We start from the raw sequence: 16,450 nt of genomic DNA, 5'->3' as shown, positions 1-16,450 counted from the left end.
CACCCAGCCGAAACCAGGTGGTCGCGCAACAAGCTGCCGGCTATCTCCGCTCCCCGAATTCAGGGACGCTGAGCAGCCCCGACCCTCTGGAGGCTCCCCATCTCCGCTGAGGACTCCCCGGAGTCCGGAGCTAACTCCCCGGTAGGTCCGCCATCTTAGCAATCAGCAATCAACCAATCAATCATAATAACTGATTTATAATTCAGTTGATTTAATTTCCGATGTACCAATTTATAAAACTGTTTCTGTTGTTGATTTGGAGCATATAATCCAATAATAAGACATTTCTTTCCATTCAATAATATTTCAATAAAAACATATCTTCCTTCTGGATCAAAATCAATTAATTTGGGTAGAAACTCTTTCCTCACATAAATAACTACCCCGCCTCTTTTCTGCGGCGCAGGTGCAATAAAATGTATTCCCAACCGTGAGTTAATCAAATATTTTTGATCCTTTGCTGTAATGTGAGTTTCTTGTAAACATACAACATCATTTTTATGTTGTTTCAAATAATGAAATATCTTTTTTCTTTTCTGTGGAGAATTCAAGCCATTAACATTCCATGTCAGAAACCTTGCCATCTTTAATGGCAGAGAGCCTCTGGAACGCTCCTTGTAAATCAGCTGTTTCTGATCTCTTCGGCCTCGCACCTCCCACTGGCTCTGAAATAACTTGCTGCGCTATAGGTACAACTTCCACTTTTTGCTGCTCTCTTTCTTTGCGTCTATGAGCTGCACGGGTCATTCTTTGTAACTTCGGATCATCTTTAATTTCCATAAGTTGCTGCTTAGTTTGGTCTTGTAGTTTTGTAACACTTGATGACATAGCTCCCTCAGCCAATTGCTCTTCAAGAATTCCTTCCTTTCTTGTACCTCGTGGAGATGATGATGAACCCACTTTCAAAATTGAGATATAAAAGTCTCTTGCTTTCACAACCGAGTTGAGCCTGTAGCGTGTTCCCATGTAATTCACAATTATACCAACAGGTATATCCCATCTAAATTGAATTTGTCGCTTTTTCAACTCTTCAACCAGAAAGGCGAAATCCTTCCTTCTTCTAAGTATTTTGGATGGTATCTCCTTTAAAATTATAACATCTTGTGCCATAATTTGAAATTTCTGCTTGTAAAAGGCTTGAATGATTTCATTACGGATTGATCTTCTAGAAAAATAGATTACAACATCTCTTGGAAGATTTCTCTGTCTTGCAACCCATGAATTAACTCTGAAAACTTTTTCCATTTCTCTCATAATTTCTTCAGGTTGACAGGACAAAACCAAAGCCAAATCTGCTGCAATCTCTTCCTCCAAATTTTCTTGAGCATTTTCCTTCAATCCCCTTATTCTCAAAGCATATTCCATTTCTCTATATTGTGACATAATAACCTCATTTTGAGTTAAATCCACGTTCTCCTCCACTTTTCCCAATCTAAATTCCAGACTTTCAACATGTTCCTCCACTTCATCCACCTGTTCATCTATACGTTCTACATGGACTGCCAAGCCTTGAAGCGCAAACAGTATGTCATCTCTCATCTCTGCATTTTTCTTTTCCAAAAGCTCCTCTGTCTCTATTCTGATCTGTCTTACATTGTCCTTCAAAGCATCCTGTAATTGCATTGCATTGTCCTTTAAAGCAGGGCTTTTCAACCTTTTCACCCATTGTACCACTTTTAGGATATGGTAACATCCGAGTACCACCAGTCGCCTAGCAAGGTGTCAAAAACTTGACCAAAAAAAAAGAGTACAGGTAGTCCTCGACTTACAACAGTTCGCTTAGTGACTGTTCGAAGTTACAATGGCACTGAAAAAAGTGCCCCCCAAGCCACAGCCGAGCAAGACACCTGTCTGCCCACCCAGCGGCGCTCTTCCTCCTGTCTGAGGTTTTCATTGTTGTGAGCATTTCTGTTGAGGATTGGCAGCGGGGGTGGGGTGGGGGGTGTTTGGTTTTTATTCCCCCCGTCTGCTGGGTGGTTGCAGCAGGTTTTGGTCACTTCACATGACCCTGGGACACTGTGACCGTTATAAATATGAATCAGTTGCCACGCATCTGAATGTAAATCACAAGACCCTGGAGATGCTGCAACATTCCAGCTGATTGGTGCTTCTTCAGGGCTCAGCAGAAGCACCAGGATCAGCGCCGGGCTCCAGCTGTAGCCTGGTGCTGATCCCGGCACTTCCACTGAGCCCTGACAGCCCTGCAGCTCCAGCCATCTCTCGCTCAGGCTTGTGCGGTGCTGCCACCAGTTCAGCTCATTCTCCTCCCCTGCTACCACTTTTCTAGGATGGTCGCGTACCACCTGCCAGGTGCCCATGTACCACAGGTGGTACCTGTACCACTGGTTGAAAAGCCCTGCCTTAAAGCATCCTGTAATTCTTTCAGTGTAAATACCGGAATTGGGGGAGAAGGCGGAGGAGTCTTAGCTTTGGGCTGCTGTGGTGTTTGAACAGCTGGGGAGGAGATCGTGCCTTTCTGAGGAACGGAAGTTCCCACACGTTTTGAAGCCATTTTTCTTTTCTCTTTCTTCTATCTTATATTTTTATTTTTATTTTTCCTCTTTAAAGTATTATAAAGTCTTGTAAAAGCAACAAATACTAAGTGTATAAAAGGAGGCAGGAAGCTTGCCCACCCAATAAGCAGCAAAGAAGCAAATCTGTTACAATATTTCTTCTATATCCAAGAAAGTGAAAGTCTCATATATCTTCTGTCAAAAAAGAAAACGCCCTTCTGCAGCCATATTCCTTCTTCTTCTAGTTTAGACAAAAAGTGAAGAAGATACTTATTTGTTTCCTGAGTTAAAGTCACAATTTATTCAAAGTCCAATCCTCCTGGTTAGCTCTGTCTGCTTATAGTTTCTACTCACAGTTTCTTTAAACGGCAGAGGTGGAATCAGCGTCTGGCTTCGTTCGGAGAACAAAGGCAGCCCGAGGAGCGGAGAAAGTCCCAGACTCCGGGGGAGTTCACACCTTAGTCCTCACAAAAGAAGAATTATGAGGGCTAGGGAACTCTACCTCTATCTTGGAAGCTCATCCCCCCCTTTGCCCGGGGAGGGGTATTCCGAGCCGTGGAACAGCTGTTGCGCGCTGTTCCTGCGGCTTTGACGCGTCCTCGGGGCAGATGGCTCAAAGAAAAGCCGCCATCGGTGCCGCCATCGCCACCGGAAGTCCCCACTTTGCATCTTAAGAAGACAGAACTCTTGGAATATTTCTTCCAACAGGCATCTTTATTAAGAGAAGATGGTTACAGGCGTTCTAGACAGGACCTGAGGGCCCACCCCTGCCATTCAAGGTTTTAAGTGTTCCCAAGCAGCCCCCCACCCCACTGTCCTTCCAGCGACAATCCCAAGCATTACATTTCCACCCCCTTTTCCTCACGGCTGGCGGAAGGGAGACTTCAGAGAGGAGTACATGAAAGGTGATGGCCATATTGTTATGGTCAGTCCTCTTGGTGAGATCCACATTCAGTCTCTTTGAAGTTTTAATGAAGGAAGTGAGAGCCATAAAACCCCTTTGCTCATCCCCCTTCCCCTTCGTAGTATGACAGAATCCAGAGAGGGCAGAAATGGGGTTTTCCATAGTCGATAACTAGAGATGAAATATAATTGGATTCTGACACTGCCATTGGTTTACATATATGCAGTTGAAAGAAAGATTCAAGTTAGATAAAAAGGATCATGGGTTTAATTTTGTTAAAAATGAATTGGAAAGCCTACTGTGCGGTAGTGATGAACATATTATTGCTAAAGTTTACAAAATATTATTGGATTTAAATCTGGAAAATGAACAAGTAAAACATTGTATGATTCAGTGGGCAAGGAATTTTGGGTATAATATAATGCTTGAACAATGGGAAAATATGTGGCATAAAGGATTAAAATTTACATTAAATTATAATCTAAAAGAAAACTTTTACAAGATGATGTACCATTGGTACTTAACACCAGACAAGTTATCAAAAATGTATAAAGGGATTTCAAATGAACCTTGGAAATGTAAAGGCAAAGAGGGGACGTTTTACCAAAATAGCACCTACACACTATTTCGTTCTTTTATAACCTCATCCTCAGTATACAATTATCTCTTTTAAGAATTTGATTTATATCTTTCTTTTCGTCTCTGAAAAGAGAACCCCGATTACCTGTTTCTGGACCCTTTTTTTATGCCTTGAAACTACAATATATACAACTGTCGTCGTTCTAATGTGAGTCTTTACCTTCTGTACATCAGTTCCTACAATGGAGGAATGATTACAAAAGCTGATGGAGCTAGCAGAGATGGCTAAACTGACTGTACTGATTAAAGAAAAAAATACGAATACTTTTATTGCCACATGGAAACTGCTTCTAGATTTTGTGCTTGAGGTGGAAAAAGATGAAATTTTGATTGTGGGCTTTACCAATTAGATAGATTTGATGTTATTCAAATGGCTAGTTTATATTATTTTGTAAAAGTAAAAAGTTAAGGTTTGAAGTTGATACTCTATTGCACCAAAGGAAGTTGGAAGTCAGTGCCTTTTCCCCTCCTTTTTTTCTCCCTTACCTCACTTCTCTACTCCCTTTTCCTTTCCCCATATTTTCCGCTAGTTACTTTGTATTTTGATTGTATCGTATATTATAAACTAATAAAACTTTGTATTAGAGAATAGATTTTCTTATAAATTGGTTCATAACATCCCTTGGCAATTGTCTTCTGGCCGCATATACTGAATTTATTCTGTAAATTTTGTCTATTTCTTTAGCGAAGTCTACTTTCTCATCATTAAACCATTTAGTCATTTCTGTTTCAGTTACATCACTTAAGTTGTGAATTTGCTCAGGAATTCCTCTGAGGCGCAGAAAAAGTTCTTTCTGTTTCAAATCCAATAACAGTAAATTTTGGTTAAGAAGGTCCAACCTTGTGTCTGTCTCATCCATTCTAATCTGTATATTTTAACATCATCTTTAGTTTGTTTTAACTCTGATACTAATAATTCAAATTTTTTATCTGATTTTTCGTTCACCTCTTTTATTGTGTCATGTAGCATAGCAAACCTTTTCTCAAATACTTCCATAAGGAGTTTGGTGCTAGGCTCTTCTGAGTCGCATTTTACTTCCATCCGTTGCTTCTTAGGAGGCATTTTTGCATATCCTCTCTTACAGTTGGGGGGAGGAGCCAAGATGGTCGACAGGCAGCAAAGGCTGTAAAGAGCTCCTCCAAAAGTAAAAGTTTATTTTATTTTTATTTTAACTTTTTAACCCTTTTTAACCTTGCATTTAAACCTACTTTTAACCCATTTTAACCTATTTTTAAACCTGTTTTAACCCTTGTTTGACTTTTTATAAAAGTATATATACTGGAGAGGCTACCATTGTTTTACCTACATTTTAACAACTCTACAAGCCAGGATTATCAAGAATGGGGAAAAGGAGAAAGAGACAGCGTGCACACTCAGCAGCCCAGAGTTCTTCCAAGCCACTGAAGCAGCAGAAAATGGAAGATTACACTGAAAGTAGACAGTCTGCTCCAGTAAGTAATTCATCTGCAGTCTCCTCACCAGATAGATCTAATTTGTGTGATTCATTGGAATGGGATTTACAAACCAAGCTTGAAAGCAAACAGCATATAGAACTTCCTGCCTCTCTCACAGAAAATATCTCCCCTTCTTGGAACTTAACCTGCTCAACAGCCGCTTTCCTTGCTCAGGATGGGAATGTAGCAAATTCAAAAAGGGAGAATGCAACAGACTTCCTTTCCAGACAATGTTTGCTTACAGCTCAAACTGTAAATTCAATCTATGAATTTTTATCAACAGTTATAAATAAGGTTGACTGCTTGGAAGAGTCTTTTGCAAAGTTTATTAAGAGTTCACCGAAATATTGCAGAAGGATCCAGGAGGACACCTACTGATAGACATGGGGTGGCTAACTCAGAAATTTCCTCTCCCAAAAAATGGGAGAGGAAAGAATAACTACAAAGAAAACAAGACTCAATCAGATAGTCCAAGAGGTGACCAACATAACTTCTGTTAGCAGACTAACCAGGTTACCTTGCAAATTTATGACAATAGAACGAATAGAGGGCGTTGGAGTGATAGAAAAGCTGTTAGGCTGCCTCTGAGCCAGGTGCTCCGCTGCGAATACTCTCTAATAGATTTACTACACGCAGAATGGTTGCCAGCCAGAAGGCAATGTATGCAAATTTTGCTATCTTTCAAGCAGCCCACAATTCCCTCTATGCTTTTTAAGATGAAGCCCTTCTTGAGTAGTTTTTCAATCTTTCCAATACGTGTCTTGTGCTCAGAGAAAGGGTGCCCACTCCTGGATCAGCCTCTCCAAAAGGGAACTATTGCAGACTTCCCGTTTGATGTCACTGCGTAACGGATGCAGGAAGACGGGGCTCCATCTTCCACGTCTGAATTCGCCCTGCTGGGGACCCTAAAAAGGGTCAAAAGCCGCCCCAGAGAGGCGATGAAGGAGGGGACCCTCGTTGATCGCGGAGGGGTGGCGGCCCTTCCGTTTGATCTGAGGAAGCCCTCCAAACCGGCGGGGGAAAGACTGGCTACATTCATGTAGCCAGTCAGAAGCTGCTGACAACCGAAGGAAATAAGCACTAACGAGCAACTTTTGAGCAACGTGGATGAAACTGGGTGAGACTCTATCCTCTCTTTATAACTTTAAGACTTTTTCCTGGAAAAAACCGCCCAAAGCAAAGAATCCTCGATCAGAGAGGGAAAGGGAATTTCCACCCCATTCCAAGAAAAAAAAAAGTGGCGAAATAACTGCTTGGGGGAAAATGAAGAAAATTATAAGATTAATTTGGAATCAATATAGATATATAGCCTTGAAATTTGGGGACTAAAAGTGCTTTTGAGACTTTTTTTTGGAAAAGAGACTTGAAAAGCTTGCAATATAAGTTTGAAGCTGGAAGAAGGCGTTAACGACATCTAGTGGCGAACTACGGCACTACAATTTATTATGCTTAAAGGAAATTTGGCCTGAAGCCTAGACTCAGAAAAGACTTTGGGTGTCCTTGGAAACTTTCACTTTTGAAGACTGCAGCTGGATAAGGAAAAAAAAACCCTGTTGGACTGCTTATCTGGGCGGTGGTGAGGCAAGTTCTCCAGCTCCGTGGCTGCAGAGAAATGCTCCACCTACCGCTTCGGTGCTCGGAAGGCGAGTGAAATGGAAGAGGGTGGGTAGGTGATGTGGGAGCTGCCCCACTTGTTCTGTGGCTGGCCGCTTTCGGCTGAGCCGCGTCACGCCCACCAATGCCGCTGCCAAAATACTTGGCAGATCCCCCGATCTAACCCACTTGGCACCTGCTTTCCAGGTCTGACACAACCCTAACCTCCACTCCCCCCAACCCTACCCACAATGCCTAATCCCAACCCTAACCGCCATTCCCCCCCCAGGACAACCACAACCACAATGGTGAAGTACAACAATCAACATTTATTCAAAAACAGCCACGTTGTCTTCTTCTGTAACATCTTCATACAGTAACTCACCCAAACCCCGAATTCCGGCCTTAACCTCTTGCGACTCCAGTTCCTGTAAACCCATTGGCCCCAATCTCTCATGTCCAGCAATAGCGGACTCCTTAAATGAGCACTTTTTGTCCATATAGCCTGCTTGTACACGTAACCGTTGTGTCGACAGTCACTAAAATAGGGTACTTAAGAAGTAGGTTCAGTGCTGGAGACCGTCCGATCCGAAGTGTTTCAAAGGTGCGACTAAAGAGAGGTAAGATACAAGTTACATCAGTAACTAAAGGGACACGTTTAAAAGGAACTTACCGAACAAATAGTGTTATAGGTCTCAGACCTATATCCGTCACATTCCTGCAGGAATCATGATTTGATCTATTCCTCTCTCTCCAAGGAACCTCTTCATGTCTTTTGCACAGTGAGTGCTGGCTGAATCCCAGACTAGCAGACCTCTTTGGCCACCTCTCAAAACAAGTGGCAGCATTAAATTGACCGACTTCCTTATAATGGCTTGTGTGAACCAGGCTTTTTCGGTTTGAAGAACATAAATGCCTGAAACACGTTCAATCTTATCTTTCTTGCCCTTACAAAACCCCCAGCTTCACATACCAAAAAGGAAATGTTGATGAATCTCAGAAAGAAATTCTTTCTATGTTGAAATCAATACAAGAGACAATTGTCTTAGCTCATGATGAGACTAAAAATAATGCAAAGGAGATAAAAGAACAACTTTCTAATCTAAACTTACAAATTCAGAAAATGACTACAAAGAAGGAACCAGTAACCCAGAAAATAGAAGGAAAATTAGAGGAAGCAGATGCAAAGATGGAAGACCTAAAGGAAGGAATTAACAGACAGACTCAGACAAACGAAGAATTAGAAGATGCAGTGATAATACCGGAAATGGAAAAGATATCTTACTTGTCAAGATCTCACAACACATTTGAGGATAAGGAAGAAGAGCTGATTGAACGGAAGATAAAGCTGTCAGGAGAATTGTGGAAAATTGGAGGAGGGAGGCTGTTTAATGAATATAAATGGGCTGAGTGTTCTTCCAAAAATACTTTAATCAAATTGTCTTTCTTACTTCAAACAATATACACAAAAATAGGGGAAGAACTACTTGAGGACTCAAATGCATTGACTTGGAAAGTTAGTTGGCAAAGGAAGAAAGCCAGAGTAAGACTGAAGAAAATAGAGGTGTTGACCCATTAGATGGGACATTATATTATGAAATAGATGTTTGAACATGGCTAAGAGAATAGATAATTGTTAGAAATAAAAGTATTACTATAACTAGAAAGATAGGATATGCAACTAGAATGCTATATTTTGGTATGAGAAGGGAAATATGAAAATGCCAAGAGGGTCTGAATAAGGGAAACTTTTGGTTACCCAAATATAATTTACTATGACAAAACTATAAGCAATAGAGATGGGATATTATATTATTAAATAGATGTTTGAATATGGTTAAGAAAATAGATAACTGTTAGAAATAAAAGTATTATAACTAGAAGGATAGGATTTCTAACTAGATTATTATATTTTGTTATGAGATGGGAAATATGAAAATTCTAAAAGGGTTTGAATAAGGGAAGCTTTTGGTTATCCCAAATATAATATATTATGAGAAAATTATAAGCGATAGAGATATTTTGAACATTGATGGGAAATTAATTTTTTTTAAAAAGCGGGAAAAACAGGATATTGATTGAACAAATGGATTTTAAGTGCAAATGCAATTGAGATATGTATTGGCTAGAAAAGATATTATAAACTGACATTATCGATACTTCGTATAATACCAGAAAAATGTGATGAAGATGTCTATCTTTAATTGTATATGTATTAACAGTAACAAGTATTGTATTTGCCCAATATGGAAAAATGTATACCACCGGAAGAAGAGAGGACCAAGGAAGCACTGGATGGTGTAGTATTGGAAATTAATAAATTGTTTACAAAAAAAGGGAACTATTGCTTTAAATCCAAGCTGCAACAGACCTCATACTGATAAGCTTGAAGCAGGCACAGCTGAATTGACCTTGAGAAAGCAGAGGAGTGATCTACAAACTCTGTTATCCACAGCTACAGAATCTGCTGAGGAGGTGCCAGAAGAAATGCCAGTTGACTTATTCGATTCATTGCCAGAACCTGAGCAAGCTAACATTATTCAGAGACTGGATGATCTAAAACAGTGTTTCTCAACCTTGACAATTTTAAGGCATGTGGACTTCAACTCCCAGAATTCCACAGCCAGCATTGCTGGCTGTGGAATTCTGGGAGTTGAAGTCCACATGCCTTAAAATTGTCAAGGTTGAGAAACACTGATCTAAAAGAGGCACTGACAACAACTCAATTCACAACAAAGCCTCTATTTAAATAAAGCTTCCTGGATGAAGAAATTGGAATAGAAAAGAACTTCCCGATAGACAATATTTAGGTCATGTCAGGATTTTTAGTTGACTAGCCTATCATGCTTGCTTTTATCTGGGACTTCTAGAAGATTATACACCAGTGAAGTTTAATATTATGTCCTTTTCCATGTCATAATGACAGGACCAAATTAGACCTGAACCAGAACGCTTCTGATAGGTGATATTTTCTGAATCTACTTGAGGTTCTCCTCATTGTCTCACAGATTTATCCTGCTTAGAAGCCCATGGACCTTTAAATTACTAAACATCCTTATCCCCAGTTGAAGCAAGAGAGTTTCAAAAATTCTAGGGTTGAAAAAACAGAGTTTGCAAGGAATCTGAGGCAACATGCTTTATGTATCAGCTGTTAGGAAACAACAGTGAAAAAGGTTGGCATTTTCCTGGCCATATATGTAAGCTTCTAGAATGCATTTCTTTGGCCACTCTATGAACACCAAATACTAGACCAGTTTAACCAATCGCAACCTGATTTAACAGGTCGCTTCTTATGGATTCTCTTTTCTTGCCATTAATTTGCATTTCTCTTCTTTGTCAGTTATGACTGTATGTGCATAACCCTACAAAAAAGCAACCTTGGCATAATGCCATATGTGCATTAATTGATAAATTGCATGCCTTAGCCATTAAGGTATGTCACATGCAGCCTTGTTAACAGGAGGACACCATGAATTAAGCTACTAAACTGTTAACTGTACTTTTGGATCCTGCTTGGTTAAGTTACTTTTGTACTGGTCTTGAACCGTAATAAAATTTATCTATCTATCTCTCTCTCTTACAGTTGCTGACAGCAGAAAAGCAGGCAAGAATACACTGTTCTCTTTTCAAGGTCAGATAAGGAGTTCCAAAAGCAAAACTAAGCAGCTAGCAGGAGAAATAGTGTTGATATACAAACTCACAGAGTAGAGGGGAAAAAAGGTTTCTAAACTTTTAACATAGAAAGCCAGAGTGCAGAAGAAATAAAGTAAAGATACTGTATAAAAAGTCTTTTCAAGTTGATAATATATACAGTCTTTTTGGTAGAAGTTCAAAATAGTTAAATCAGTAACTGATTTTCTCAGTAATCTAAAATAAACCTTGTTGCCCTTTGTCTTTTCCATTCTTTCTCTTTAAAAGGGTTTTATTTCCAAGACATTGGATTCTGTCAGTGCTCAGTTTGCTGCTTCAGCCTTGGTTACATCAGAACAGCTCATGGGATTCAAAATGAAGGATGATGTGGTGCTTGGAATTGGGGTGAATGGCATCCTTCAAGCCTCAGGTAAGAAGTGCTAATGATTATAGTACCAAAAGGTGCAATTGTGTATGTGGGAGGGTGTATATGAGAGAGAGTTAAGACAGTAAGCTGCTATTGTCATTTGTCGTGAGATTTTTTTTTCTTTTTGATTTCACAGGATTATATAAGGGTTTACACTTCAGTAGTACTACGCCTACAGCACTTGTACATACAAGCTCATCAACAGCAGGTTCAGCCTTGTTACAGCCTTCAAATATAACACAGACTTCAAGTTCTCACAGTGCACTGAGTCACCATGTAACTGTTGCCAATTCTGTAACAACTCAGGTTCTGTTTGGGAATAACATTAAATTAACTGTACCCTCATCTGTTGCCACTGCAAACTCTATCAATATGCTCAATGCACGGCACATGCCTAGGACTCTAAGTGCTGTTCCATCATCTGCCTTAAAGCTGGCTACAGCAAACTGTCAGGTGCCAGCCTCATCCTCTGTGGACACAGTACAAAGGTAAGTGCTTTTTTGCTTTTTATCACCTTGAATTCTTACTATAAAAGAAAAATTTTGGGTGTTTAGTCTCAGTAGAAAATTCTTTCAAGCTGCCTCTAATTTCTGCATTAAGAATGTCTTAATGAAAATGGAAGTGCTATAGTTTGAAATATTAAATAAATTTATGGTAAGTTTATATCAAAAGTGGGACAGACTACTTTTGAAAAGCTTGATTTTGTAGAGATAGAGGTCATGAGCAGCAAACTGCCTACCTCAAATGCCGCATGCCTTGAATCCCTGCATGATCTCACCCTGTTCATATCGCCATGGTGATGTAGGAAACTACCCCAGGCTGGTACATGATTTCACCTGGTTCACATGATCTCATCTCGTTCACACCAACAGGATGTAGCAGAAAACTGCCCCTGCTGGTGCCCCTAGCTGATATATTCTTAAGGATTGACAAGGAGAATCTACCAATAAAAATGCCGTTGCTATGCTGTTGCTATGTTATCTTTTGCTGCTTGGAAAACTGTATAAAGCAATAAACGCTGCGAAAGGCAGTGAGATATATTGGCATCCTGCTATGACTGGTCTCTGATTCCGACATGATTTTCCAAAGAAAAGGGGCCTTTTTGGTGCTGCTGAAAACACCTACCAAAGTCTAATTAATAGCTTCTAATTTTCCTTACTTTCATTTAGTAAAACTTGAACCAGCTACTCATTCATTGTAAAGGATTAGAGAATTCTCACTTTTTATGTTTTCAATCTGTTTTTTTTCCAGTTTACTATTTGTGTTGTAGATTTGGGTACCCCAAGCATATTACTACCTCCAACCTGGGAATGTGTATACAGGAATACTTGCAATATTAAGGTTGATCTGTTCAAGCCCTGAAAATATTGCATGTGGTCAGAGTCTCTCCCCTCCCCTCCCCTATCTTTTTTAATTTTCAATATTAATATATTAAAACCAGTGTAGTGTAGTCATTAAATTGTTGGAGTGGCTCCATAGAGACCCAGGTTTAATCCATTCTTAGCCATGGAAGTTAGTCTCTCAGATCACAGGGTGGTTGTTTTGTAGACAAATGAGAAGAAGGGAGTGCTGTGGATACCACCTTGAGCTCATGAAAAAAGGCAGGATATAAATCTGAGAAATAATTAAATACTGGGATAGGACATTACCTGGAAATTCCAGGGCTATAGATTGGGAACTCAAACAAAAAATCCCAGAAGATGACTCCACGGATTTGTTCCAAGAAATCATCAGGATTCAGACTTCACTCAAAGAATGCTACATCTGTCTTTTCATCAATTTCATTGATATTTTCATTATTGCCCCATTTGGAGATTGGAGGGGATGGTGTTGGATTAATTTACTTGTACCCAATCATGGCTACATTAAAGGTGTAGGTAGTTTTCTTTCCTTTGAGAACTTTAGGAATACAATTCTTCTAATGCAGGGGTGTCAAACTGCCGGCCCGTGGGCCGGATGCGTCACGTGGAAGCCGCGCCTACCCCATTGCCGGCAATGGCAAAACCGGCCCGATACATTGCGTGACATCACATGATGTCGCGAGTTTGACATGCCTGTTCTAATGAACTGACTGCCCAAAAAACAAATTGATTTTCTCTGTTAAAATACGTATTTCAGATTGGCAATATCTCATTTTGAATTGTAGATGGTGCGTTTTTCCATAACATTTTCATAAGTATGAGACAACACAGACTTGAAAATGTAAAGAAATATTTTATTACACTATACTGAACTTCCAAAGATGGAAAATAAGTACTTTTACCATTTTTAAGAGTGGCTTTTTTCTATTTAAATACTTAAAAAATGCATTTGTGTTCTCTCCACTTTTATTTCACAGGGAAAACCATGAAACAGAAAAGTCAGCACTGAACAATATAGTAGACAATACAGTAGCAATGGAGGTGACGTAGTTTCTGTAGTAACGAAACTCCAACTTTTGGGAACTTGTTTAGGTGCTATGCATCAGTAGCAATTTGAATGCAAGGGACGATGGAATGCAGCATATTGTATTTCCGTGGCAGCTGTAGGAACTTGACAGCAGTGCATCTCTCTCATGCTTTGGTTTTTTCTATTCTTACTGTTAATAGGAATGAACATCTGTAAATTAATATAACAGCAATTATCTGTACAATACTGCATATTTGTAATTCCCTTGTATAAATGTTAACACAACTGTTCATTTGTGATGCTTTGCACTTGGGAGAGAATTGCAACAAAGTAAGAGTAAGAAGTGAGATTGTATAGAGATGAAGTCTCATGACGTGCATGGTGAGGAATCTGCTGTTTTATCTATTTATTGTGCTGTGTTTACAGTTTTTGTACACTGTAGCTTCATTTATTCCTGTGTGGTAGTAAATGTGTTAGATAGCTGTGGACTCCTTGGTATTTTGTAAATGGTATTAACAAAACTTGCTTCCCCCTCTGGGTCCTTGGGTTTTTCTGTATCATGTGAAAAATGGTGACATACATACAGATTTTTTTAAAGGCATCAGTTTAAAAATGGGGAATGTACTACTCAATATGATCTCCCTGTTCTAAAATCACAAGACATGTAACAAGCGAAAAACGAAGTCTCATGGATTCTAGCTCACTGACTAGCTCACAAATGTGTGCAGTTTCTGGTACTTAAAGCACTAAAGTTATGTTGCTGCTCTTTATATCACCCCCTCTGTTGTCCCATTTTCTTACACACCAAAATGGTGGTGTCAAATCAAGTATGCAAATGGGAGTCCTTACAACTGGAGTTTTATGTTGTGTTGCCATTTTGATCACAAATTATATTTTTATTTTGTAATTGTTATTAAAGACTTAATTATTCACTTGTTCCTTTTAAAAAAGGCTAAAAGGGAAAAGAATGTAATAATTCCTGTATGTGTCTCATCATTCCAGTTTCTGAAAACAGCCAGCTTTCCTCCCCCCACCTCACTTTTCTTTTGAGATTCTCCAAAATGCTGCAAGGCCAGAACCACAACTGTCAGGTGCCTTCCTTTGGAAATATTTTCCCTCTCTTCTGTGAAGAGAATGGTACTTAGGACTCTACTACTACTGCTTTGTCAGTACCGGTCTGAATGCCCACTCTGATAGTGTACATTATCCTTAAGGTTTTTAATCCCAACTGGAAATTATGATAGAACTCTCACAAAATAAACCCAGGGCATTACATGTTGACAGAGAAGTGTGTGGCATGTGTTATACTGATTTCATTTTATGAATTTATTTATTCTGAGAGAATGTGACCCAAAACAACTAAGCATGCTTGTTTTTAAATTAAAATATTTTCAAATTAATTCAATACATGAATAAATGGGGCTCACTGATCTGTGGCTTCCATCAACTAGAGACTGTTGAGAATTGTTGAACAAAAGAAAATGGGACAAAGGACTGGTATGGTTAGGGTTGTAAGACTTCACTTAGTAGAGTGAAGCATTGGGTGAATCATGCCTGATACAAGAAGCCAAACCAGGAACAGATATGTGCCTTTGCAAACAGTTCCAGAATCTTTCAAGGACCATGTTTACAAAAACAGATTAAAATAAAGTTACAAATCATTCCAAATAGAAGATAGACTAGATCTTGGATGGACTGTGGTTACCATAAAAAATAAGGTTTCATTGAACAGTTATTGAGATCACAGCCCAAAATAATGTAAATCTCTGAGAATGAATTAGATTGTCTAGCTTTTCAGGCACAATACATTATTTCCTAGTGGGTAAGATTTGCTGAATATCTTTGGTACTTTGTGCAATTAAAATTCCAAGTTTCCAAAAACTGGAAATAACATGGTAGCATTTAGCACACTAAACAACACATATGTGCTGCAGTAAAAAATGAAAAAATGCAAATAATAAAAAAATGCCCTTGCTTTGATTCTTCCAAGGAAGAGGCGATCTTCTGCACGTGCCCATAATTTACATAATTGGTGTATTCAGTGCTACTTTTTGAATGTATATGGCATAGTGAACCATAAAAATCAAGACTAAGTTTGTCTTGGTAGGTAAAAATGGCTAGGTTGTGGTTCAAACGTTATATAAACCCTGTGCTATGAATATTTTCCTAATAGGCATACACTGGCAGAATGAATGCAGGAGTTACTCCTGATACATCCTTATATTAAGACTAGTGCATTTTAGTCTTTACATAAAGAAATCAAATCAGAATAGAGCTGGAAGGGACCTTGGAGGTCTTCTAGTCCAACCCCCTACTCAAGAAGGAGACCCTATACCATTTCAGATAGGTGGTTGTCCATTCTTAAAAACCTCCAGTGATGAAGCACCTACAACCTCTGGAGGCAAGCTGTTCCACTGGTTAATTGTCCTCAGTGTTAGGAAGTTTCTCCTTAATTCCAGGTTGCTTCTCTCCCTGTTTCCATCCATTGTTTCTTGTCCTGCCCTCTGGTTCTTCGGAAAATAAGTTGACACCCCCCCCCCCATCTTTGTGACAGACTCTCAAATACTGGAATACTGCTATCATGTCCCTCCTAGCCCTCCTTTTCTCTACACTAGCCAAACCCAAATCCTGCAACTGTTCTTCATATGTTTTACTCTCCAGGCCTTTAATCATCTTAGTTGCTCTTCTTTGTACTTTTTCCAAAGTCTCAACATCTTTTTTAATACGGTGACCAAAACTGGATGCAGTATTCCAGGTGTGGTCTTACTAAGTCTTTATAAAGCGGTACTAATACTTCACGTGATTTTGATTCTATACCTCTGTTTATTCAACCAAGGATTGTATTAGCTTTTTTGGCTGCTGCCGCACACTGCTGGCTCATGTTTAAGTGATCGTCCACTA

General features: G+C 39.4%; 1 protein-coding gene across 5 annotated transcripts in view; it reads left to right on the top strand.

The window, feature by feature from the left end:
- LOC107298991 (enhancer of polycomb homolog 1) overlaps positions 1–14,031 on the top strand; it is a 53,161-nt gene extending 39,130 nt beyond the window's left edge. For 2 of the 5 annotated variants that reach the window (XM_015828352.1, XM_015828354.1), the window contains 4 exons: positions 10,688–10,735; positions 11,023–11,164; positions 11,298–11,649; positions 13,500–14,031. In XM_015828352.1, coding sequence (XP_015683838.1) covers positions 10,688–10,735; positions 11,023–11,164; positions 11,298–11,649; positions 13,500–13,572 — 615 coding nt within the window. In that variant the 3' untranslated portion in view covers positions 13,573–14,031. Of the gene's footprint in view, positions 1–10,687; positions 10,736–11,022; positions 11,165–11,297; positions 11,650–12,033; positions 12,214–13,499 lie in introns of those variants that run through there. The other 3 variants (XM_015828353.1, XM_015828356.1, XM_015828355.1) reach the window with 2 other exon arrangements.
- Positions 14,032–16,450: the final 2,419 nt, after the last annotated feature.

This window comes from Protobothrops mucrosquamatus, unplaced genomic scaffold (assembly GCF_001527695.2).
Source record: "Protobothrops mucrosquamatus isolate PMUCROS unplaced genomic scaffold, P.Mucros_1.0 scaffold4415, whole genome shotgun sequence".
NCBI lineage: Eukaryota > Metazoa > Chordata > Lepidosauria > Squamata > Viperidae > Protobothrops > Protobothrops mucrosquamatus.
Note: the sequence above shows the minus strand (reverse complement) of the source record. Positions and strands in the feature narration are given on the sequence as shown.